The sequence below is a fragment of the Ranitomeya imitator genome, chromosome 3, assembly GCF_032444005.1.
Source record: "Ranitomeya imitator isolate aRanImi1 chromosome 3, aRanImi1.pri, whole genome shotgun sequence".
In the NCBI taxonomy this organism is placed as follows: Eukaryota; Metazoa; Chordata; class Amphibia; order Anura; family Dendrobatidae; genus Ranitomeya; species Ranitomeya imitator.
Window position 1 is genome coordinate 782,461 of NC_091284.1, and position 25,819 is coordinate 808,279.

The following is a 25,819-nucleotide window of genomic DNA, read 5'->3' on the forward strand; positions in this document are numbered from 1 at the left end:
ATCCCTGCACCCCCCCTTGTGTTTGGAGGATGGTACCCTGTGTGAGATGCTGATCCCTGCACCCCCCTTGTGTTTGGAGGACGGTACCCTGTGTGAGATGCTGGTCCCTGCACCCCCCCCTTGTGTTTGGAGGACGGCACCCTGTGTGAGATGCCGGTCCCTGCACCCCCCCTTGTGTTTGGAGGACGGCACCCTGTGTGAGATGCTGGTCCCTGCACCCCCCCTTGTGTTTGGAGGACGGCACCCTGTGTGAGATGCTGGTCCCTGCACCCCCCCTTGTGTTTGGAGGACGGCACCCTGTGTGAGATGCTGGTCCCTGCACCCCCCCTTGTGTTTGGAGGATGGCACCCTGTGTGAGATGCTGGTCCCTGCACCCCCCCCTTGTGTTTGGCGGATGGCACCCTGTGTGAGATGCTGATCCCTGCACCCCCCCTTGTATTTGGAGGACGGCACCCTGTGTGAGATGCTGGTCCCTGCACCCCCCCCTTGTGTTTGGAGGACGGCACCCTGTGTGAGATGCTGGTCCCTGCACCCCCCCTTGTATTTGGAGGACGGCACCCTGTGTGAGATGCTGGTCCCTGCACCCCCCCTTGTGTTTGGAGGACGGCACCCTGTGTGAGATGCTGGTCCCTGCACCCCCCTTGTGTTTGGAGGATGGTACCCTGTGTGAGATGCTGATCCCTGCACCCCCCTTGTGTTTGGAGGACGGTACCCTGTGTGAGATGCTGGTCCCTGCACCCCCCCTTGTGTTTGGAGGACGGTACCCTGTGTGAGATGCTGGTCCCTGCACGCCCCCTTGTGTTTGGAGGATGGTACCCTGTGTGAGATGCTGGTCCCTGCACCCCCCCTTGTGTTTGGAGGATGGTACCCTGTGTGAGATGCTGGTCCCTGCACCCCCCCTTGTGTTTGGAGGATGGTACCCTGTGTGAGATGCTGGTCCCTGCACCCCCCCTTGTGTTTGGAGGACGGCACCCTGTGTGAGATGCTGATCCCTGCACCCCCCCTTGTGTTTGGAGGACGGTACCCTGTGTGAGATGCTGGTCCCTGCACCCCCCTTGTGTTTGGAGGACGGTACCCTGTGTGAGATGCTGGTCCCTGCACCCCCCCTTGTGTTTGGAGGACGGCACCCTGTGTGAGATGCTGGTCCCTGCACCCCCCCTTGTGTTTGGAGGATGGCACCCTGTGTGAGATGCTGGTCCCTGCACGCCCCCTTGTGTTTGGAGGACGGTACCCTGTGTGAGATGCTGATCCCTGCACCCCCCCTTGTGTTTGGAGGACGGTACCCTGTGTGAGATGCTGATCCCTGCACCCCCCCTTGTGTTTGGAGGATGGTACCCTGTGTGAGATGCTGGTCCCTGCACGCCCCCTTGTGTTTGGAGGACGGCACCCTGTGTGAGATGCTGGTCCCTGCACCCCCCCTTGTGTTTGGAGGACGGTACCCTGTGTGAGATGCTGATCCCTGCACCCCCCCTTGTGTTTGGAGGATGGCACCCTGTGTGAGATGCTGGTCCTTGCACCCCCCCTTGTGTTTGGCGGGCGGTACCCTGTGTGAGATGCTGGTCCCTGCACCCCCCCTTGTGTCTGGCGGATGGTACCCTGTGTGAGATGCTGGTCCTTGCACCCCCCCTTGTGTTTGGCGGGCGGTACCCTGTGTGAGATGCCGGTCCCTGCACCCCCCCTTGTGTCTGGCGGATGGTACCCTGTGTGAGATGCTGGTCCTTGCACCCCCCCTTGTGTTTGGCGGGCGGTACCCTGTGTGAGATGCTGGTCCCTGCACCCCCCCTTGTGTCTGGCGGATGGTACCCTGTGTGAGATGCTGGTCCCTGCACCCCCCCTTGTGTCTGGCGGATGGTACCCTGTGTGAGATGCTGATCCCTGCACCCCCCCTTGTGTTTGGAGGACGGCACCCTGTGTGAGATGCTAGTCCCTGCACCCCCCCTTGTGTTTGGAGGACGGCACCCTGTGTGAGATGCTGGTCCCTGCACCCCCCCCCTTGTATTTGGCGGATGGCACCCTGTGTGAGATGCTGGTCCCTACACCCCCCCTTGTATTTGGAGGACGGCACCCTGTGTGAGATGCCGGTCCCTGCTTCCCCCCCCTTGTATTTGGCGGATGGCACCCTGTGTGAGATGCTGGTCCCTGCACCCCCCCTTGTGTTTGGAGGACGGCACCCTGTGTGAGATGCTGATCCCTACACCCCCCCTTGTATTTGGAGGACGGCACCCTGTGTGAGATGCTGGTCCCTGCACCCCCCCTTGTATTTGGAGGACGGCACCCTGTGTGAGATGCTGGTCCCTGCACCCCCCCTTGTATTTGGAGGACGGCACCCTGTGTGAGATGCTGGTCCCTGCACCCCCCCTTGTATTTGGAGGACGGCACCCTGTGTGAGATGCCGGTCCCTGCACCCCCCCTTGTATTTGGAGGACGGCACCCTGTGTGAGATGCTGGTCCCTGCACCCCCCCTTGTATTTGGAGGACGGCACCCTGTGTGAGATGCTGGTCCCTGCACCCCCCCTTGTATTTGGAGGACGGCACCCTGTGTGAGATGCTGGTCCCTGCACCCCCCCTTGTATTTGGAGGACGGCACCCTGTGTGAGATGCCGGTCCCTGCACCCCCCCTTGTGTTTGGAGGACGGCACCCTGTGTGAGATGCCGGTCCCTGCACCCCCCCTTGTGTTTGGAGGACGGCACCCTGTGTGAGATGCTGGTCCCTGCACCCCCCCTTGTATTTGGAGGACGGCACCCTATGTGAGATGCTGGTCCCTGCACCCCCCCTTGTGTTTGGCGGACGGCACCCTGTGTGAGATGCTGATCCCTGCACCCCCCCTTGTGTTTGGCGGACGGCACCCTGTGTGAGATGCCGGTCCCTGCTTCCCCCCCCTTGTATTTGGCGGATGGCACCCTGTGTGAGATGCTGGTCCCTGCACCCCCCCTTGTGTTTGGAGGACGGCACCCTGTGTGAGATGCTGGTCCCTGTACCCCCCCTTGTGTTTGGAGGACGGCACCCTGTGTGAGATGCTGGTCCCTGTACCCCCCCTTGTGTTTGGCGGACGGCACCCTGTGTGAGATGCTGATCCCTGCACCCCCCCTTGTATTTGGCGGACGGCACCCTGTGTGAGATGCTGATCCCTGCACCCCCCCTTGTGTTTGGAGGACGGTACCCTGTGTGAGATGCTGGTCCCTGCACCCCCCCTTGTGTTTGGCGGATGGCACCCTGTGTGAGATGCTGGTCCCTGCACCCCCCCTTGTGTCTGGCGGATGGCACCCTGTGTGAGATGCTGGTCCCTGCACCCCCCCTTGTGTTTGGAGGATGGCGCCCTGTGTGAGATGCTGGTCCCTGCACCCCCCCTTGTGTCTGGCGGATGGCACCCTGTGTGAGATGCTGGTCCCTGTACCCCCCCTTGTGTTTGGAGGACGGTACCCTGTGTGAGATGCTGGTCCCTGTACCCCCCCTTGTGTTTGGCGGACGGCACCCTGTGTGAGATGCTGGTCCCTGCACCCCCCCTTGTGTCTGGCGGATGGCACCCTGTGTGAGATGCTGGTCCCTGTACCCCCCCTTGTGTTTGGCGGATGGCACCCTGTGTGAGTTGCTGGTCCCTGCACCCCCCTTCCTTGTGTACATTGTTGTGACGACATGTATCTGACTCCATGGGAGGGTCCGGCCTCCGATTTGATGGGGGCATTCAGTCTCCAATGTTTCGAGTGGGGGGGTTTGTAGTCTCCAATGTGACGGGGGTGATCCGGTCTCTGGGAGGTGACGAGTCCGGTCTTCGATGTGACCGAGGATAGAGGGGCGAGTTGTCCCTGATGTGCCGATGTCTGGAGCTGCGTACTGCCGCCAATGTGACCGGGGGGTGTCTGATATGACCGGGAGGGTCGTGTCTCCCCTCTGCACTTACATTTCTGATTCCTGTCAATTTCCGCATCGGTCTTGTAAGAAAGTCCTTACTGAGAGCTGGATTTGCTGAGAAGACACCGTAGACGATTCTCCTTGAAGCAGAGGCTGAATTTCTTAGGTTCACAGGAGGCAGAGAGTTCAGGCACAGAAGGCAGAGAGTTCAGGCACAGAAGGCAGAGAGTTCAGGCACAGAAGGCAGAGAGTTCAGGCACAGAAGGCAGAGAGTTCAGGCACAGAAGGCAGAGAGTTCAGGCACAGAAGGCAGAGAGTTCAGGCACAGGAGGCAGAGAGTTCAGGCACAGGAGGCAGAGAGTTCAGGCACAGAAGGCAGAGAGTTCAGGCACAGAAGGCAGAGAGTTCAGGCACAGAAGGCAGAGAGTTCAGGCACAGAAGGCAGAGAGTTCAGGCACAGGAGGCAGAGAGTTCAGGCACAGGAGGCAGAGAGTTCAGGCACAGGAGGCAGAGAGTTCAGGCACAGGAGGCAGAGAGTTCAGGCACAGGAGGCAGAGAGTTCAGGCACAGGAGGCAGAGAGTTCAGGCACAGAAGGCAGAGAGTTCAGGCACAGAAGGCAGAGAGTTCAGGCACAGACACTCGCCACTTTCTTATCCCTGCATTGCTTTGCTGGTCTATAGGGCAATGGTGTGGCCCCGAACAACAGTATCGGGTGTTTAGACATGGTTATACAAAGAAAGCTACACATTGCAGCAAATGACGTATCCATGATATCCTCATACAGCAGAGAGAGATGTGTACTTTACAACAAAACATACAATAACAAAATATGACAACAATAATAAGTATGTCCCCAAACTTCATTAAGATCCATATCCATTATTTACTACCACATTGCCAGGCCTTGTTTATGCCAACCATACCGGCTAATGGCTCCAATGTCATTTCATGTCTCCATTCTGGCTGTAGCTCTCAGAACTTCATCTCGTCTGCTGCTGAATAAGTTGGCTTAAAGTTTGTCCAAGATGGCTGCTAGGTCCAACAGGACTATTCAGTATTATCGCTGATAGGTCCAACAGGACTATTCAGTATTATGGCTGCTAGGTCCAACAGGACTAATCAGTATTATGGCTGCTAGGTCCAACAGGACTAATCAGTATTATGGCTGCTAGGTCCAACAGGACTATTCAGTATTATGGCTGCTAGGTCCAACAGGACTATTCAGTATTATGGCTGCTGGGTCCAACAGGACTATTCAGTATTATGGCTGCTAGGTCCAACAGGACTAATCAGTATTATGGCTGCTTGGTCCAACAGGACTAATCAGTATTATGGCTGCTTGGTCCAACAGGACTAATCAGTATTATGGCTGTTGGGTCCAACAGGACTATTCAGTATTATGGCTGCTGGGTCCAACAGGACTAATCAGTATTATGGCTGCTAGGTCCAACAGGACTAATCAGTATTATGGCTGTTGGGTCCAACAGGACTATTCAGTATTATGGCTGCTGGGTCCAACAGGACTAATCAGTATTATGGCTGCTGGGTCCAACAGGACTATTCAGTATTATGGCTGCTGGGTCCAACAGGACTATTCAGTATTATGGCTGCTGGGTCCAACAGGACTATTCAGTATTATCGCTGCTGGGTCCAACAGGACTATTCAGTATTATGGCTGCTGGGTCCAACAGGACTATTCAGTATTATGGCTGCTAGGTCCAACAGGACTATTCAGTATTATGGCTGCTAGGTCCAACAGGACTATTCAGTATTATGGCTGCTAGGTCCAACAGGACTATTCAGTATTATCGCTGCTAGGTCCAACAGGACTATTCAGTATTATGGCTGCTTGGTCCAACAGGACTAATCAGTATTATGGCTGCTAGGTCCAACAGGACTAATCAGTATTATGGCTGCTAGGTCCAACAGGACTATTCAGTATTATGGCTGCTAGGTCCAACAGGACTAATCAGTATTATGGCTGCTAGGTCCAACAGGACTAATCAGTATTATGGCTGCTTGGTCCAACAGGACTAATCAGTATTATGGCTGCTAGGTCCAACAGGACTATTCAGTATTATGGCTGCTAGGTCCAACAGGACTATTCAGTATTATGGCTGCTTGGTCTTACAGGACTATTCAGTATTATGGCTGCTAGGTCCAACAGGACTAATCAGTATTATGGCTGCTAGGTCCAACAGGACTATTCAGTATTATGGCTGCTAGGTCCAACAGGACTAATCAGTATTATGGCTGCTAGGTCCAACAGGACTAATCAGTATTATGGCTGCTAGGTCCAACAGGACTATTCAGTATTATGGCTGCTTGGTCTTACAGGACTATTCAGTATTATGGCTGCTAGGTCCAACAGGACTAATCAGTATTATGGCTGCTAGGTCCAACAGGACTATTCAGTATTATGGCTGCTAGGTCCAACAGGACTAATCAGTATTATGGCTGCTAGGTCCAACAGGACTATTCAGTATTATGGCTGCTAGGTCCAACAGGACTAATCAGTATTATGGCTGCTAGGTCCAACAGGACTAATCAGTATTATGGCTGCTAGGTCCAACAGGACTATTCAGTATTATGGCTGCTAGGTCCAACAGGACTATTCAGTATTATGGCTGCTAGGTCCAACAGGACTATTCAGTATTATGGCTGCTTGGTCTTACAGGACTATTCAGTATTATGGCTGCTAGGTCCAACAGGACTAATCAGTATTATGGCTGCTAGGTCCAACAGGACTATTCAGTATTATGGCTGCTAGGTCCAACAGGACTAATCAGTATTATGGCTGCTAGGTCCAACAGGACTAATCAGTATTATGGCTGCTAGGTCCAACAGGACTAATCAGTATTATGGCTGCTTGGTCTTACAGGACTATTCAGTATTATGGCTGCTAGGTCCAACAGGACTAATCAGTATTATGGCTGCTAGGTCCAACAGGACTATTCAGTATTATGGCTGCTAGGTCCAACAGGACTAATCAGTATTATGGCTGCTAGGTCCAACAGGACTATTCAGTATTATGGCTGCTTGGTCCAACAGGACTATTCAGTATTATGGCTGCTAGGTCCAACAGGACTATTCAGTATTATGGCTGCTAGGTCCAACAGGACTATTCAGTATTATGGCTGCTTGGTCTTACAGGACTGTAAAGGATTATTACTGATTATACTCTTACAGGTCTCTTCTCTTGCAGCTTCGGATTACCTGATGGCCGCTCTTTCCATCCATTCTGACCCATTTTCGGAGGTTGAAGCTTCGTCTGTGAAGCCACTGTCCCAGAGGGTGGTTCGGCATGCCCTGGCGATCATGCATCTTCTACTCACGGAGGTGAGCGTCCACTTCTGAAGCTCATGAGTGGTTTCTGCCCCTGGATTCTGGTATTAGCTGGATATTTACCTCTGGAGAGGTGCCTCCATGTTGCAGCTTATGTTGTGTTGCACCCATTGGGTGGGAATACATAGGCTTCCTGATGGTTGAGCCATATCTCAGGTGGTGTTTGGGCTAAGCCCATGGGTTGATGTAATGAGTTTCTGGAGCCACCTGCTCCTCTGTGGTTCGGATTAGTGAACTCTGGAGCTCATGCCCTTATTGTAACGTCTCTGTTGAGGATGTGGTAATTCTGTCGATTTCTGCCTGGTTTGTAGGTGGTATTTCTCAGGCGCCAATCTGTCACATTTGATCATAGACCAAGACATTTGGTGCCTACCACGCGCTGGGTCAGCCGTGACTACGTGTTGGGTTGGCTCCTGGTGCGGGGCCTCTTACTTTGAGTAGCATTTTCCACTGGGTTAGGGGATATTGTTCTCTATAGTGATGATTGTGAACCGTCTTTTCCAGGGGGATTTGCCGACTGTGGGGGGCATGGCTCTTCATTCGTCTGTAGATCAGCAAAGTCAAGACAAGAGAATCGCCCTCGACCAAATCATGAAGCTGGTTCTAGGAATTCTGCACCTGCTGAACGAGGTCAGCGCATCCAATGACATCGTCACCAATGTTTGAGGGGTAACTGACAACCGGGTGGGATTTCATGCAGACACAACGGACAGATATTTACATCCCCTTGGGGTCCCATTCGGTTATGGTTATAGGTCGCCTCATTGTCTCTTTATTAATGACCCCCTCAGATCGGTGATGATTGTACCTTACGCTTGTTGATTTCCCAAAATGCATCATTTTCAGCAGCCAGTGTCTCCATACATATATCTTGGCAGAAGCCTGACGTTTACAGTTGCAAGCAAAAGTAAGTGAACCCTACAGCATCACCTTAATTTTTCTGCATAATAGAAAAAAATGAGAAGTGAGTATCTAAGTTACAATTATGTATCTAAATTAATGCCACAGACACTTCACTAAGTGAACCTCTGTGTTAATAACTTCAACAAGAGCTGATCGTCACAAGGGCTGCGGGTGACGCCGAGATGGGCACAAGGGCTGCAGGTGACGCCGAGATGGGCACAAGGGCTGCGGGTGACGCCGAGATGGGCACAAGGGCTGCGGGTGACGCCGAGATGGGCACAAGGGCTGCGGGTGACGCCGAGATGGGCACAAGGGCTGCGGGTGACGCCGAGATGGGCACAAGGGCTGCGGGTGACGCCGAGATGGGCACAAGGGCTGCGGGTGACGCCGAGATGGGCACAAGGGCTGCGGGTGACGCCGAGATGGGCACAAGGGCTGCGGGTGACGCCGAGATGGGCACAAGGGCTGCAGGAGACGCCGAGATGGGCACAAGGGCTGCGGGTGATGCCGAGATGGGCACAAGGGCTGCGGGTGACGCCGAGATGGGCACAAGGGCTGCGGGTGACGCCGAGATGGGCACAAGGGCTGCGGGTGACGCCGAGATGGGCACAAGGGCTGCGGGTGACGCCGAGATGGGCACAAGGGCTGCGGGTGACGCCGAGATGGGCACAAGGGCTGCGGGTGATGCCGAGATGGGCACAAGGGCTGCGGGTGATGCCGAGATGGGCACAAGGGCTGCGGGTGACGCCGAGATGGGCACAAGGGCTGCAGGTGATGCCGAGATGGGCACAAGGGCTGCGGGTGATGCCGAGATGGGCACAAGGGCTGCGGGTGATGCCGAGATGGGCACAAGGGCTGCGGGTGACGCCGAGATGGGCACAAGGGCTGCAGGTGATGCCGAGATGGGCACAAGGGCTGCGGGTGACGCCGAGATGGGCACAAGGGCTGCAGGTGATGCCGAGATGGGCACAACAGGAGCCACCATATAAAGGCACACAAAGCCCGGTTACTGGCAGATCTGATCTCCAGAAGGATTGATTACTGTGATTACACAGGCTGTCTACAATGGAGAACATTCGGAACCGAGTATCCTCCCTCTCGCAGAAGCTAACAAGCTAACCTGGAGGAGGCAAAGGGAAACCCAAGGGCTGAAACCCTCCGTCCATGTGTCAATCACTAGAAGAACGGTGATCATACTGTTCAAAAGCCCACCACAACTGCTGTGTCCTGAGCTGAGGAGGATTCAAGGCTCCCCCGAAATGTTAGAGCTGATGACACGTACAGGACGGACGCGCTGCCCCTGAGCCCTGTGTAAATCTCCAGTACTGAAGACGTTTCATGGAGGTGATTACTGCCACAGGTTATTACATCCAATGATTCCCTTCCTTTTGCTTGCAGCTGTGTTTTCTTGGATATGATTCTCATAATAGACGCCATGAACGGGTTTATTGCCATACGCTTCCTTTTTATCAATGGAAAATTGCTAGTGACTGGCTGAATTATATTAAACATAATGTATATTAAATCCGATAGTGACTGGCAGCTAGGACGGCCCGAGCCCTCCATTGATGCTGGAACCTTCCCAGAGGGGCCCCTCCATCGATGCTGCAACTGTACAGTGGGGGCCCCTCCATTGATGCTGGAACTGTACAGTGGGGGCCCCTCCATCGATGCTGGAACTGTACAGTGGGGGCCCCTCCATCGATGCTGGAACTGTACAGTGGGGGCCCCTCCATCGATGCTGGAACTGTACAGTGGGGGCCCCTCCATCGATGCTGGAACTGCACAGTGGGGGCCCCTCCATCGATGCTGGAACTGCACAGTGGGGGCCCCTCCATTGATGCTGGAACCTTCCCAGAGGGGCCCCTCCATCGATGCTGGAACTGCACAGTGGGGGCCCCTCCATCGATGCTGGAACTGTACAGTGGGGGCCCCTCCATCGATGCTGGAACTGTACAGTGGGGGCCCCTCCATCGATGCTGGAACTGTACAGTGGGGGCCCCTCCATCGATGCTGGAACTGTACAGTGGGGGCCCCTCCATCGATGCTGGAACTGTACAGTGGGGGCCCCTCCATTGATGCTGGAACCTTCCCAGAGGGGCCCCTCCATCGATGCTGGAACTGTACAGTGGGGGCCCCTCCATTGATGCTGGAACCTTCCCAGAGGGGCCCCTCCATCGATGCTGGAGCTGTACAGTGGGGGCCCCTCCATCGATGCTGGAACTGTACAGTGGGGGCCCCTCCATCGATGCTGGAACTGTACAGTGGGGGCCCCTCCATCGATGCTGGAACTGCACAGTGGGGGCCCCTCCATCGATGCTGGAACTGCACAGTGGGGGCCCCTCCATCGATGCTGGAACTGTACAGTGGGGGCCCCTCCATCGATGCTGGAACTGTACAGTGGGGGCCCCTCCATCGATGCTGGAACCTTCCCAGAGGGGCCCCTCCATTGATGCTGGAGCTGTACAGTGGGGGCCCCTCCATCGATGCTGGAACTGTACAGTGGGGGCCCCTCCATCGATGCTGGAACTGCACAGTGGGGGCCCCTCCATCGATGCTGGAACTGTACAGTGGGGGCCCTTCCATCGATGCTGGAACTGCACAGTGGGGGCCCCTCCATCGATGCTGGAACTGCACAGTGGGGGCCCCTCCATCGATGCTGGAACTGTACAGTGGGGGCCCCTCCATCGATGCTGGAACTGTACAGTGGGGGCCCCTCCATCGATGCTGCAACTGTACAGTGGGGGCCCCTCCATCGATGCTGGAACTGCACAGTGGGGGCCCCTCCATTGATGCTGGAACTGCACAGTGGGGGCCCCTCCATCGATGCTGGAACTGCACAGTGGGGGCCCCTCCATCGATGCTGGAACTGTACAGTGGGGGCCCCTCCATCGATGCTGGAACTGTACAGTGGGGGCCCCTCCATCGATGCTGGAACTGTACAGTGGGGGCCCCTCCATCGATGCTGGAACTGTACAGTGGGGGCCCCTCCATTGATGCTGGAACCTTCCCAGAGGGGCCCCTCCATTGATGCTGGAACTGTACAGTGGGGGCCCCTCCATCGATGCTGGAACTGTACAGTGGGGGCCCCTCCATCGATGCTGGAACTGTACAGTGGGGGCCCCTCCATCGATGCTGGAACTGTACAGTGGGGGCCCCTCCATCGATGCTGGAACTGTACAGTGGGGGCCCCTCCATCGATGCTGGAACTGTACAGTGGGGGCCCCTCCATTGATGCTGGAACTGCACAGTGGGGGCCCCTCCATCGATGCTGGAACTGCACAGTGGGGGCCCCTCCATCGATGCTGGAACCTTCCCAGAGGGGCCCCTCCATCGATGCTGGAACTGTACAGTGGGGGCCCCTCCATTGATGCTGGAACTGTACAGTGGGGGCCCCTCCATTGATGCTGGAACTGCACAGTGGGGGCCCCTCCATCGATGCTGGAACTGCACAGTGGGGGCCCCTCCATCGATGCTGGAACTGCACAGTGGGGGCCCCTCCATCGATGCTGCAACTGTACAGTGGGGGCCCCTCCATCGATGCTGGAACTGCACAGTGGGGGCCCCTCCATCGATGCTGGAACTGCACAGTGGGGGCCCCTCCATCAATGCTGGAACTGCACAGTGGGGGCCCCTCCATGGATGCTGGAACTGCACAGTGGGGGCCCCTCCATCGATGCTGGAACTGTACAGTGGGGGCCCCTCCATTGATGCTGGAACCTTCCCTGAGGGGACCCTCCATCGATGCTGGAACTGCACAGTGGGGGCCCCTCCATTGGTGCTGAGACAGCCCAGGGGGAGGGGGCCCTACGTTCACTCTGGGACGGCCTGGGGGAAGGGGAATGCTGGGATGGCCTGGACCAAGGGGGCCCTCTATTGATGCTGGGACAGCCCAGAGGGGCCCCCTCCATTGATGACTCCATGACTGGGGACGCCAAGGGTCCCCTCCTTTCCCATTGACGAGTATTTGGTGCCTGTGTTAGATCTGGTTGATGGTGTTTATTGATCAGATTTGTCTCTCAGCCAGTTCACAGCGGTACGGCATTGTACATCCTGCTTGCTGATGGTTTCCAGGCAGGGCCAGTGTAAGCTGTGTGCCGGTGATTGGCTGCTGCTTATTTTCTGCTCTTGGTTTCAGGGCCCCACATCTCAGGAACAAGCTGTGAACTTGTCAGATGAGGACTGGATGCATCTAGAGAAAGAGCAGCGCGATCTGTACAGCGACCTACTAAGTGAGAACGAGCAGACCCTGCAGAGCCTCGGTAATGGCCTCACCGGGGATTAATCACTGCTGTTATCCGTGGTGGTCAGGTAGCAGGGATGTCTACCGCTGAGTGTGAGTTAGATGGACGGGGCTGGTGGTACGTTGATGCCCCCTTTCCGTTCTCTGCCTCTTGCATGATGTAAGTGCCGGCCTTTGGCTCTGGGTTTAGAGGGTATGTAGCTGCCATCCTGAATGATGATTCTCGTGGTGCACTTGGTTAGAGCCTTTTCTTATTTTAGCAGGGTCGTTTAATGTAAAGGCGGAGACTGTGCTAGGAGCGGAGAGAGAAGACAGGGCGAGGAAGGAGACTCCCGCACATGATGTACTGGACACTGGCAGGAATGAAGAATCCGATCTCTACACCGATGTCCCAGCAGATCCTTCCAGGAGTCCAGTGTCCGACTGCAACAACTACGATACTTTCCTCAACCCCCTGAAGGATGGCAGCCATTCATTCCCCGAGTCTTCAGATCATACCAGTGCGTATGGTACCCGTTCGTCAGCTGCCCTCAGCGCCTTCCAAAGGACGTGTCCCAACCCCAGCAAGGATGCCTATGTCCCCATGTTCCTGGATGCCCCGAGTGCCAGCAGCTACGGCCAGGCCTATGCCGGTAGCTCCACTGATGACTTTGCAGGTGGGTCGTGCAGCAGTGGCCAATCGTGTCTTCATAGTCTTGTAGGCAGTGTTTTTGGCACACATCAGAGAAGTGGTGCCACTAAATATGTAATATTCATGTGTTCAATACTGACTGACCAGCCGTCTTCTCTGGGTCCAGTGTCGTTTTGATTCTGTTCTCACCAATTCATTGGCTCGGTGCACCGCCTCTTCTGTGGGGACAAAAGTCACTTTCCCAATGGAATCCTATAAGACTCTCAATGACGGTCTACAAGAGTCTGAACATGAAGTCCAGTCCACAGATGGCGCGGTGTTAGCCGGCCAGTCTGAATAGCGGGCGCGAGGGTTCGGAGATCAGACTCCGAGCCAGAGAAGACGGTCATCGCTAATTAATACACATTTCTTTCTGGCACTTTCTTTAATATGAGAATTTGTGCCACAGTCTGGCTGTGGGTTTCCGCTGTTTGGGGGCTCACTAGCAGTGATTGGTGCCAGTATTATTCGGCTTTTTCACTCTTCTGCACACCTACTGAGGTTTTGACTTTTTTAGTGAGATTTTTTGTAAACAGTCTTTCCTCATTGTGAGATTGGGTGCCACTGTGTGACGGGGGGTTGGGTTTGGGGTGACTAGTGACCGGTGTATACAACTAGTCTACACACATGTAGAAAATTGCTTCCCTTCTGTTAAAGTAAGAAAACCCCTCACATGGTCACAGAAATAACTGGAAACTGACAAAAATAATTTTCTATTTAAATTTCCTGAATATCATTAATGAGAATCATACTTTGCTTGTGAATTGTGGTTCCATCAGAAAAATATAGGAAAACACATGAAAAAAATAGCCTGTAAAAAACATGACGTAACGATAATTTGACCATAGGAACCTGTGATTAGCATAATGAGTGTCTTAGAACTTGAAATTTGTCCGGTGCCTATTTGCACGTTGAAAAGTAGTCGCTGTGCTGTTTGATATCACTGTGCGGACCACACTGAATATTGGGCAAAGAAGCCGAGGAGAGAGTTGTCTCGGGAGATGAGAAAAGAATGATAGACAAACATGTTACAGGTAAAGGCTCTAAGACATCTCCACACAGCCGGATGTTCCTGTTACTTCAGCTGCTCATAATCTTCAGAAGTGTAAGGTCTAGGGGGCTGTAGACGACCTCCCTGGACGTGGCCATAATGACAAAATCGATGATTGTAGAGACTGATAATATGAATGGTAACCAAAGAGCCTGAACAACTTCCAAAGAGTTTAGAGGTGAAGTTCAAGGTCCATTGGTGTCAGATCACATTGTCCAATGCTGTCAGAGCCGAAGACGAGGAAACCACTGATGAAAGCAAAACCTAAAAAAGCGAGACTGGAATTTGGCAAAATGCATATTGAGGAGCCACAAGGCTTCTGGGAGAACGTCTTTTTGGCAGATGAGCGAAAACTGGAGCTTTTTGGCTTCACATCAGCACTATGTTCACAGACGCAAACGTGGAACAATGAACAGAACATTTTACCTGCTGTGACAGATTGAGGAGCTCAGATATGTTCCACCATTCACAATAGGTGATGTCACAGCTCACCTCCCTCCCTCAACAATAACTGATAACACCTCTATATACAGTAGGTAGCAGGATCCACCATTCACAATAGGTGATGTCACAGCTCACCTCCTCCTCCTCCTGTACAATGACTGATAACACCTCTAAATACAGTAAATATAACAGGATCCACCTTACACAATAGGTGACGTCACAGCTCACCTCTTCCTATACAATGCCTGATAACACCTCTATATACAGTAGATAGCAGGATCCACCATTCACAATAGGTGATGTCACAGCTCACCTCCTCCTGTACAATGACTGATAACACCTCTATATACAGCAGATAACACAGGATCCACCATTCACAATAGGTGATGTCACAGCTCACCTCCTCCTCCTGTACAATGCCTGATAACACCTCCATATACAGTAGATAACAGCGGATCCACCATTCACAATAGGTGATGTCACAGCTCACCTCCTCCTGTACAATGACTGATAACACCTCCATATACAGCAGATAACAGCGGATCCACCATTCACAATAGGTGATGTCACAGCTCACCTCCTCCTGTACAATGCCTGATAACACCTCTATATACAGCAGATAACACCGGATCCACCATTCACAATAGGTGATGTCACAGCTCACCTCCTCCTGTACAATGCCTGATAACACCTCTATATACAGTAGATAACAGCGGATCCACCATTCACAATAGATGAAATCACAGCTCACCTCTTCATATACAATGCCTGATAACACCTCTATATACAGTAGATAACAGCGGATCCACCATTCACAATAGGTGATGTCACAGCTCACCTCCTCCTGTACAATGACTGATAACATCTCTATATACAGCAGATAACACAGGATCCACCATTCACAATAGGTGATGTCACAGCTCACCTCCTCCTGTACAATGACTGATAACATCGCTATATACAGCAGATAACACAGGATCCACCATTCACAATAGGTGATGTCACAGCTCACCTCTTCATATACAATGCCTGATAACACCTCTATATACAGTAGATAACATCGGATCCACCATTCACAATAGGTGATGTCACAGCTCACCTCCTCCTGTACAATGACTGATAACATCTCTATATACAGCAGATAACACAGGATCCACCATTCACAATAGGTGATGTCACAGCTCACCTCCTCCTCCTGTACAATGCCTGATAACACCTCCATATAGAGTAGATAACACCGGATCCACCATTCACAATAGGTGATGTCACAGCTCACCTCCTCCTCCTGTACAATGCCTGATAACACCTCCATATACAGTAGATAACACAGGATCCACCATTCACAATAGGTCATGTCACAGCTCACCTCCTCCTCCTGTACAATGCCTGATAACACCTCCATATACAGTAGATAACACTGGATCCACCATTCACAATAGGTGATGTCACAGCTCACCTCCTCCTCCTGTACAATGCCTGATAACACCTCCATATACAGTAGATAACACAGGATCCACCATTCACAATAGGTCATGTCACAGCTCACCTCCTCCTCCTGTACAATGCCTGATAACACCTCCATATACAGTAGATAACACCGGATCCACCATTCACAATAGGTGATGTCACAGCTCACCTCTTCATATACAATGCCTGATAACACCTCCATATACAGTAGATAACACCGGATCCACCATTCACAATAGGTGATGTCACAGCTCACCTCCTCCTCCTGTACAATGCCTGATAACATCTCTATATACAGTAGATAACACCGGATCCACCATTCACAATAGGTGATGTCACAGCTCACCTCCTCCTCCTCCTGTACAATGACTGATAACACCTCTAAATACAGTAAATATAACAGGATCCACCATTCACAATAGGTGATGTCACAGCTCACCTCCTCCTGTACAATGACTGATAACACCTCCATATACAGTAGATAACACAGGATCCACCATTCACAATAGGTCATGTCACAGCTCACCTCCTCCTCCTGTACAATGCCTGATAACACCTCCATATACATTAGATAACACCGGATCCACCATTCACAATAGGTGATGTCACAGCTCACCTCCTCCTCCTGTACAATGCCTGATAACATCTCTATATACAGTAGATAACACCGGATCCACCATTCACAATAGGTGATGTCACAGCTCACCTCCTCCTGTACAATGCCTGATAACACCTCCATATACAGTAGATAACAGCGGATCCACCATTCACAATAGGTGATGTCACAGCTCACCTCCTCCTCCTGTACAATGCCTGATAACACCTCCATATACAGTAGATAACAGCGGATCCACCATTCACAGTAGGTGATGTCACAGCTCACCTCCTCCTCCTGTATAATGACTGATAACACCTCTATATACAGTAAATAACAGCGGATCCACCATTCACAATAGGTGATGTCACAGCTCACCTCCTCCTGTACAATGCCTGATAACACCTCCATATACAGTAGATAACACCGGATCCACCATTCACAATAGGTGATGTCACAGCTCACCTCCTCCTCCTGTACAATGCCTGATAACACCTCCATATACAGTAGATAACACCGGATCCACCATTCACAATAGGTGATGTCACAGCTCACCTCCTCCTCCTGTACAATGCCTGATAACACCTCCATATACAGTAGATAACACCGGATCCACCATTCACAATAGGTGATGTCACAGCTCACCTCCTCCTCCTGTACAATGCCTGATAACACCTCCATATACAGTAGATAACACCGGATCCACCATTCACAATAGGTGATGTCACAGCTCACCTCCTCCTCCTGTACAATGCCTGATAACACCTCCATATACAGTAGATAACACCGGATCCACCATTCACAATAGGTGATGTCACAGCTCACCTCCTCCTGTACAATGCCTGATAACACCTCCATATACAGTAGATAACACCGGATTGCTTATTCACAGCTTCTCTCCTCCCTGCATAGTGACTTTTGCATACTCTGATAAAATGCTGCAATACAAATGATGGGTGTATAGTTACCGTAATTCTAGTCCCAGTGACCAGTGTGAAAAATTCAAGATTTCTTTCCTTTCATTGGAAAATCTCATTTAAGGCGTTCCTGTGACGAGATGAATAGTCCACCAGTCTTTGCTCATTGTCCCACTCCCGGCACTCCCCGGAGTAGTCAATTTTTTTGTCTTTTTAAAAACTGCCGTTAATCCCAGAGATATGCAACTCGGAAGGATGAGGCAGAGTATACTGTCAGCCGCGTCCACGAAATAAAAATTCCATATCTCCGTAACTGTATGGCGATGTATCTGACTGCAGCCGCGTAATGTCAGCCAGTTTTGTTTCACGCTGCCTAGTTACAGAAACAAACCAGTGTAAAAGCGGCGGCTGGTCACTGGCAGGCACGTATAAGGAAAGCGCCATGGTCTGAAATGAAATGTGGAAAAGCTGTCAGGTTCTCTTTAAGATACATTAGCAATGCTCTTTTGTCCTGGTGGCAGGGTCTGGTGATCACACATGCCCTGCAGATGTAATAAATGTGTGATCGCTGAGTCCCCACTGATCAGAAGAATTGGGGTCCTGACTCTCGTCCTCAGTGGACTTGGATTGAATGTGGCCAAATTCCAGCTCTTCAGGACTGAGGGAGGTGCGCCGTGTGGAGAGACAGAAGCTTTGGGCCTCGGGTCTTGATCATAGTTCTGTTTTTCTCTAATCCCCTCCATGACTGCACCACAGGAGGAGGATGCCTCCCCATCCTAATTATGGACAGGAAATACAAGAGGTTGAAATGGCACCCTTCACCTCCATCCTCCAGTCCCTAGGGATGAAGAGGTTTGTTTCCTGGAGTGCTGTGGCCGACGAGCAGTCACTCTGTCCTCTTACCTTTCTAAGCTGGACAGCCTGGCATTGATCGTCCTACACCCTCCTACCCTACGCTGCTCCGGAGAGCAGGTCCGCACCATCCTCCTGTACCCTGGGCAATGCTGGATGGTAGGGGGCTGAAGGCCTCACATGGCTCCCCAGCCCAGCATGTCATCGTCGCCTCTTTGTCGCTGTCTCCGGCGTGCTGTAGCATGCATGGGAAGTGATGCGTACCACCGAGTTCAGGGCGCAAGACGTCACTTCCGGGTTGCATTCCACAATGGAATGCGCTACAGTTTGGCGGGAAATTTTCAGTTGGACCGCGAAATGGCGCCCAATTGCACAGGACCTGACATTGGAAGAGGAGAGATCTCATCCCATTGGATGAGGAGAGCGCTGTGTCCCGATATCTAGGATTAAAAGTACAATGACTGAAGACACCATAAGGTAGGACTGAGGTTCTAATGATGGAGAGTGTGTCTTCCCTTAGAGCTGCATCTGCAGAGCCCAGCGTGAACCCTGGCCCAGTGAGTATATCTGATAAGGGTGAGTTGTTTATGGTGCAGGATCCGTTCTTATGACCTCCCCCTTTCTCTTAGGGAGACAAGGATCCTGCGCCAAAATCCAAAGAGAAAGCTGCAAGTAGCAATTGTGCCATCTAATATATAAAGCTGAATGTGTGTGTGTGTGTGTGTGTGTACATACTGCGTGCAGAATTATTAGGCAAGTTGTATTTTAGAGGATTATTTTTATTATTGATCAACAGCTATGTTCTCAATCAACCCAAAAGACTCTTAAATATCAAAGCTTAATATTTTTGGAAGTTGGAGTGAGGTTTTTTAGATTTGGCTCTTAGGAGGATATCTGTTTGTGCAGGTAACTATTACTGTGCAGAATTATTAGGCAACTTAAAAAAAAAACCCAAATATTTTCCCATCTCACTTGTTTATTTTCACCAGGTAAACCAATATAACTGCACAAAATGTAGAAATAAACATTTCTGACATGCAAAAACAAACCCAAACAATGAGTGCCCAATATAGCCCCCTTTCTTTCTGATGACACTCAGCAGCCTCCATCCATAGATTCTGTCAGTTGCTTGATCTGTTTACGGCCAACATTGCGTGCAGCAGCCACCACAGCCTCCAGACACTGCTCCCAGAGGTGGACTGTTCTCCCTCCCTGTAGATCTCACATTTTATGAGGGACCACAGGTTCTCTATAGGGTCCAGATCAGGTGAACAAGGGGCCATGTCATTATTTTTTCTTTTTTGAGACCTTTACTGGTCAGCCACGCTGTGGAGTAGTTGGAGCCATGTGGTGGAGCATTGTCCTGCATGAAAATCATGTTTTTCTTGAACGATACTGACTTTTTCCTGTACCACTGCTTGAAGAAGTCTTCCAGAAACTGGCAGTAGGTCTGGGAGTTGAGCTTCACTCCATCCCCAACCCGAGAAGGTCCCACAAGTTCATCTTTGATGACACCAGCCCATACCAGTCCCCACCTCCACCTTGCTGGGTCTGAGTCGGAGTGGAGCTCTCTGCCCTTTACTGATCCGGCCTCTGGTCCATCCATCTGGCCGATCAAGAGTCACTCTCATTTCATCAGTCCATAAAACCTTTGAAAAGTCAGTCTTAAGATATTCCTTGGCCCAGTTTTGACGTTTTATCTTATGTTTCTTGTTCACAGCTGGTCGTTTTTCAGCCTTCCTTACCTTGACCATGTCTGAGTATCACACACCTTGTGCTTTTTGTTACTCCAGTAACGTTGCAGCTCCGAAATATGGCACAACTGGTGGCAAATGGCATCTTGGCAGGTTCACGTTTGATTTTCCTCAATTCATGGGCAGTTATTTTGCACCTTTTTTGCCCAACATGCTTCTTGCGACCCTGTTGGCCATTTGCCATGAAACGCTTGATTGTTCGGGGATCGCGCTTCAAAAGTTTGGCAATTTCAAGACTGCTGCATCCCTCTGCAAGATATCTCACAATTTTGGACTTTTCAGAGCTGTCAAATCTCTCTTCTGACCCATTTTGCCAAAGGAAAGGAAGTTGCCTAATAATTAAGCACACCTTATATAGGGTGTTGATGTCATTAGACAACACCCCTCCTCATTACATAGATGCACATCACCGGATTTACTTAACCCCTTCCCGACCTGTGACACAGCGTATGCGTCATGAAAGTCAGTGCCAATCTGACCTGTGACGCATATGCTGTGTCACAGAATGATCGCGTCCCTGCAGATCGGGTGAAAGGGTTAACTTCAATTACACCCGATCTGCAGGGACAGGGGGAGTGGTAGTACAGCCCAGGGGGGGTGGATTCACCCCCACCCCCCACCCCCTACCGTGGCTACGATCGCTCTGATTGGCTGTTGAAAGTGAAACTGCCAATCAGAGCGATTTGTAATATTTCACCTATTAAAACTGGTGAAATATTACAATCCAGCCATGGCCGATGCTGCAATATCATCGGCCATGGCTGGAAACACCGGTCTGCAATCCCCCCCCACCCTAACCCCACCGCCACCGGCTTTCATTTTTTTTTTTCCCCTGCCCCTGCCCAATCCCCCCCAGTCCTCCGATCAGTCCTGCACACTGCTCCGCTCCCCTCCGTCCTCCTGTCCGCTCCCCCCTGTGCTCTTGTCCGCTCCCCCCCCGTGCTCCAATCCAACCCCCTGCACTCCGATCCACCCCCTCCATGCTCCGATCCACCCCCTCCATGCTCCGATCCACCCCCCCGTGCTCTGATCCACCCCCCCGTGCTCTGATCCACCCCCGCGCTCCGATCCACCCCCCGCGCTCCGATCCACCCCCGCGCTCCGATCCACCCCCCGCGCTCCGATCCACATCCCCCCCCCCCCCATGCTCCGATCCTACTGTTTCTATTGTTTAGGCACACCATGGGCTCTGCAAACGCAACGTGACGCCCGCAGACCAATCCATCTAAGTCTGCATTTCAAAAGTCACTACTTCCCTTCTGAGCCCCGACGTGCGCCCAAACAGTGGTTTACCCCCACACATGGGGTATCACCATACTCAGGAGAAACTGGACAACAAATATTGGGGTCAAATTTGTCCTGTTACTCTTGGGAAAATTAAAAAATTCTGGGCTAAAAATTATTTTTGAGAAAAGAAAAATTTTTTTTTTATTTTCATGGCTCTGCGTTATAAACTTCTGTGAAGCACTTGGGGGTTTAAAGTGCTCAAAGTTCCTTGGGGGGTCTAGTTTCCAAAATGGGGTCACTTGTGGGGGAGCTCCAATTTTTAGGCACACAGGGGCTCTCCAAATGCGACATGGTGTCCGCTAACAATTGGAGCTAATTTTCCATTCAAAAAGTCAAATGGCGCGCCTTGCTTTCCGAGCCCTGCCGTGTGCCCAAACAGTGGTTTACCCCCACATATGAGGTATCGGCGTACTCGGCAGAAATTGCCCAACAAATTTTAGGATCCATTTTATCCTATTGTCCATGTGAAAATGAAAAAATTGAGGCGAAAAGAAATTTTTTGTGAAAAAAAAAAGTACTTTTTCATTTTTACGGATCAATTTGTGAAGCACCTGGGGGTTTAAAGTGCTCACTATGCATCTAGATAAGTTCCTTGGGGCATCTAGTTTCCAAAATGGGGTCACTTGTGGGGGAGCTCCAATTTTTAGGCACACGGGGTTCTCCAAACGTGACATGGTGTCTGCTAAAGAGTGGAGCCAATTTTTCATTCAAAAAGTCAAATGGCGCTCCTTCCCTCCCAAGCCCTGCCGTGTGCCCAAACAGTGGTTTACCCCCACATATGAGGTATCAGCGTACTCAGGACAAATTGGACAACAACTTTCGTGGTTCAGTTTCTCCTTTTACCTTTGTGAAAATAAAAAAATTGCTGCTAAAAGGTCATTTTTGTGAATAAAAAGTTAAATGTTCATTTTTTCCTTCCATGTTGCTTCTGCTGCTGTGAAGCACCTGAAGGGTTAATAAACTTCTTGAATGTGGTTTTGAGCACCTTGAGGGGTGCAGTTTTTAGAATGGTGTCACTTTTGGGTATTTTCAGCCATATAGACCCCTCAAACTGACTTCAAATGTGAGGTGGTCCCTACAAAAAATGGTATTGTAAATTTCGTTGTAAAAATGAGAAATCGCTGGTCAAATTTTAACCCTTATAACTTCCTAGCAAAAAAAAATTTGTTTCCAAAATTGTGCTGATGTAAAGTAAACATGTGGGAAATGTTATTTATTAACTATTTTGTGTCACATAACTCTCTGGTTTAACAGAATAAAAATTCAAAATGTGAAAATTGTGAAATTTTCACAATTTTCGCCAAATTTCCGTTTTTATCACAAATAAACGCAAAATTTATTGACCTAAGTTTACCACTAACATGAAGCCCAATATGTCACGAAAAAACAATCTCAGAACCGCTAGGATCCATTGAAGCGTTCCTGAGTTATTACCTCATAAAGGGACACTGGTCAGAATTGCAAAAAATGGCAAGATCTTTAAGGTCAAAATAGGCTGGGTCATGAAGGGGTTAATTGGTAGTTGGCTCTCAGCCTGAACAGCTTGGAGTAGGACAACATGTATGAAAAGTATCATGTGATCAAAATACAACTTGCCTAATAATTCTGCACGCAGTGTATGTATACAGTGCCTACAAGTAGTATTCAACCCCCTGCAGATTTAGCAGGCTTACACATTTGGAATTAACTTGGCATTGTGACATTTGGACTGTAGATCAGCCTGGAAGTGTGAAATGCACTGCAGCAAAAAAGAATGTTATTTCTTTGTTTATTCTTTTTTAAATTGTGAAAAGTCTTTTCAGAGGGTCATTTATTATTCAACTCCTCAACCCACCAGAATTTTGTTTGGTTCCCTTAAAGTATTAAGAAGTAGTTCAGGCACAAAGAACGATGAGCTTCACATGTTTGGATTAATTATCTCTTTTTCCAGCCTTTTCTGACTATTTAAGACCCTCCCCAAACTTGTGAACAGCACTCGTACATGGTCAACATGGGAAAGCCAAAGGAGCATTCCACGGCCATCAAAGACAAGATCGTGGAGGGTCACAAGGCTGGCAAGGGGTACAAAATCCTTTCCAAGGAGTTGGGCCTAGCTGTCTCCAACGTTGGGAGCATCATCCGGAAGTGGAAGGCTTATGGAACTACTGTTAGCCTTCCACGGCCTGGACAGCCTTTGAAAGTTTCCTCCCGTGCCGAGGCCAGGCTTGTCCGAAGAGTCAAGGCTAACCCAAGGACAACAAGGAAGGAGCTCCGGGAAGATCTCATGGCAGTGGGGACATTGGTTTCAGTCAATACCATAAGTAACGTACTCCACCGCAATGGTCTCCGTTCCAGACGAGGCCGTAAGGTACCTTTACTTTCAAAGCGTCATGTCAAGGCTCGTCTACAGTTTGCTCATGATCACTTGGAGGACTCTGAGACTGACTGGTTCAAGGTTCTCTGGTCTGATGAGACCAAGATCGAGATCTTTGGTGCCAACCACACACGTGACGTTTGGAGACTGGATGGCACTGCATATGACCCCAAGAATACCATCCCTACAGTCAAGCATGGTGGTGGCAACATCATGCTGTGGGGCTGTTTCTCAGCCAAGGGGCCTGGCCATCTGGTCCGCATCCATGGGAAGATGGATAGCACGGCCTACCTGGAAATTTTGGCCAAGAACCTCCGCTCCTCCATCAAGGATCTTAAGATGGGTCGTCATTTCATCTTCCAACAAGACAACGACCCAAAGCACACAGCCAAGAAAACCAAGGCCTGGTTCAAGAGGCAAAAAATCAAGGTGTTGCAGTGGCCTAGTCAGTCTCCTGACCTTAACCCAATTGAAAACTTGTGGAAGGAGCTCAAGATTAAATTCCACATGAGACACCCAAAGAAAGAATAGATAACTTGTAGAAGATCTGCATGGAGGAGTGGGCCAAGATAACTCCAGAGACTTGTGCCGGCCTGATCAGGTCTTATAAAAGATGATTATTAGATGTAATTGCAAACAAAGGTTATTCCACAAAATATTAAACCTAGGGGTTGAATAATAATTGACCCACACTTTTATGTTTAAAATTTATAAAAATTTAACTGAGCAACAAAACTTTTTGGTTTGTAAGATTTATGCATCTGTTAATAAATCCTGCTCTTGTTTGAAGTTTGAAGGCTCTAACTTATTTGCATCTTATTAAACCTGCTAAATCTGCAGGGGGTTGAATACTACTTGTAGGCACTGTAGATGTGTGTGTATGTGTGTGTGCACTATGTATAGATGTGTGTGTGTATGTCCGGGATTGGCATCTGCACCGTCGCAGCTACAGCAACAAAATTTTGCACAGTCACATGTCTGGACCCCGAGAGCGTCATAGGCTATGTTGTGAGGCGAAATTTTAACCCCGCGCGTTCCAATTCCCCAAACAATTTTGCCCCTATCTACATAATGGGGAAAAAGTGTTGGAGGCAAACTGACAGCTGCCAGATGTGAAGAAGGGGGACTTAGAGTGAGAGCGATGGCGCCAAAGAGTATATACCGTACAGTTGCTAAGGTGGGGCCCCGACATGGGATACTCACCACACACGGGGATATGAACACACACAAATTGCGCCACACACTACCACGTGTTTGAACACACATAACCCTCAGCACACATTTCACCACACATACACCAACCTCGCCACATAAAAGTCGAAAAACAAAAGTTTCCACTCAAAACTCGCCACGTGCTAAATTTGCCACATGAAAAACTCGCCACATGCAAAACTAGGCTCACGCAAAACTCGCCACACGTGCAAAACTCACCTAGGTACATACTATATACAGGAGCAAATGACACACGGGAACATACTATATACAGGAGGAGATGACATACAGTTATATACTGTATACAGGAGGAGATGACACAGGTATATACTATATACAGGAGCAGATGACCCAGGTATATACTATATACAGGGGAGATGACATACAGGTATATACTATATACAGGAGGAGATGACACACAGGTACATACTATATACAGGGGAGATGACACAGGTATATACTATATACAGAGGAGATGACACCGGTACATACTATATACAGGGGAGATGACACATAGGTATATACTATATACAGGAGGAGATGACCGGTATATACTATATACAGGAGGAGATGACACACAGGTATTTACTATATATAGGAGATGACATACAGGTATATACTATATACAGGAGGAGATGAGACACAGGTACATACTATATACAGGGGAGATGACTCACAGGTATATACTGTATACAGAGGAGATGACACAGGTACATACTATATAAAGGGGAGATGACACTCAGGTATATACTATATACAGGGGAGATGACATATGTATATACTATATACAGGGGAGATGACACAGGTATATACTACATACAAGGTAGATGACATACAGGTATATACAGGGGAGATGACACACGGGTATATACTAT

The 25,819-nt window shown here is 50.4% G+C and overlaps 1 protein-coding gene across 8 annotated transcripts in view; it reads left to right on the forward strand.

The window, feature by feature from the left end:
• LOC138672406 (zinc finger protein 664-like) overlaps positions 1-25,819 on the forward strand; it is an 83,862-nt gene that overhangs the window by 36,749 nt on the left and 21,294 nt on the right. For 4 of the 8 annotated variants that reach the window (XM_069760342.1, XM_069760346.1, XM_069760344.1 and 1 more), the window contains exons 2-5: positions 7,057-7,190; positions 7,701-7,826; positions 12,238-12,361; positions 12,603-12,998. In XM_069760342.1, coding sequence (XP_069616443.1) covers positions 7,071-7,190; positions 7,701-7,826; positions 12,238-12,361; positions 12,603-12,998 — 766 coding nt within the window. In that variant the 5' untranslated portion in view covers positions 7,057-7,070. Of the gene's footprint in view, positions 1-7,056; positions 7,191-7,698; positions 7,827-8,042; positions 8,104-8,907; positions 9,444-12,237; positions 12,362-12,602; positions 12,999-25,819 lie in introns of those variants that run through there. The other 4 variants (XM_069760345.1, XM_069760348.1, XM_069760349.1 and 1 more) reach the window with 4 other exon arrangements.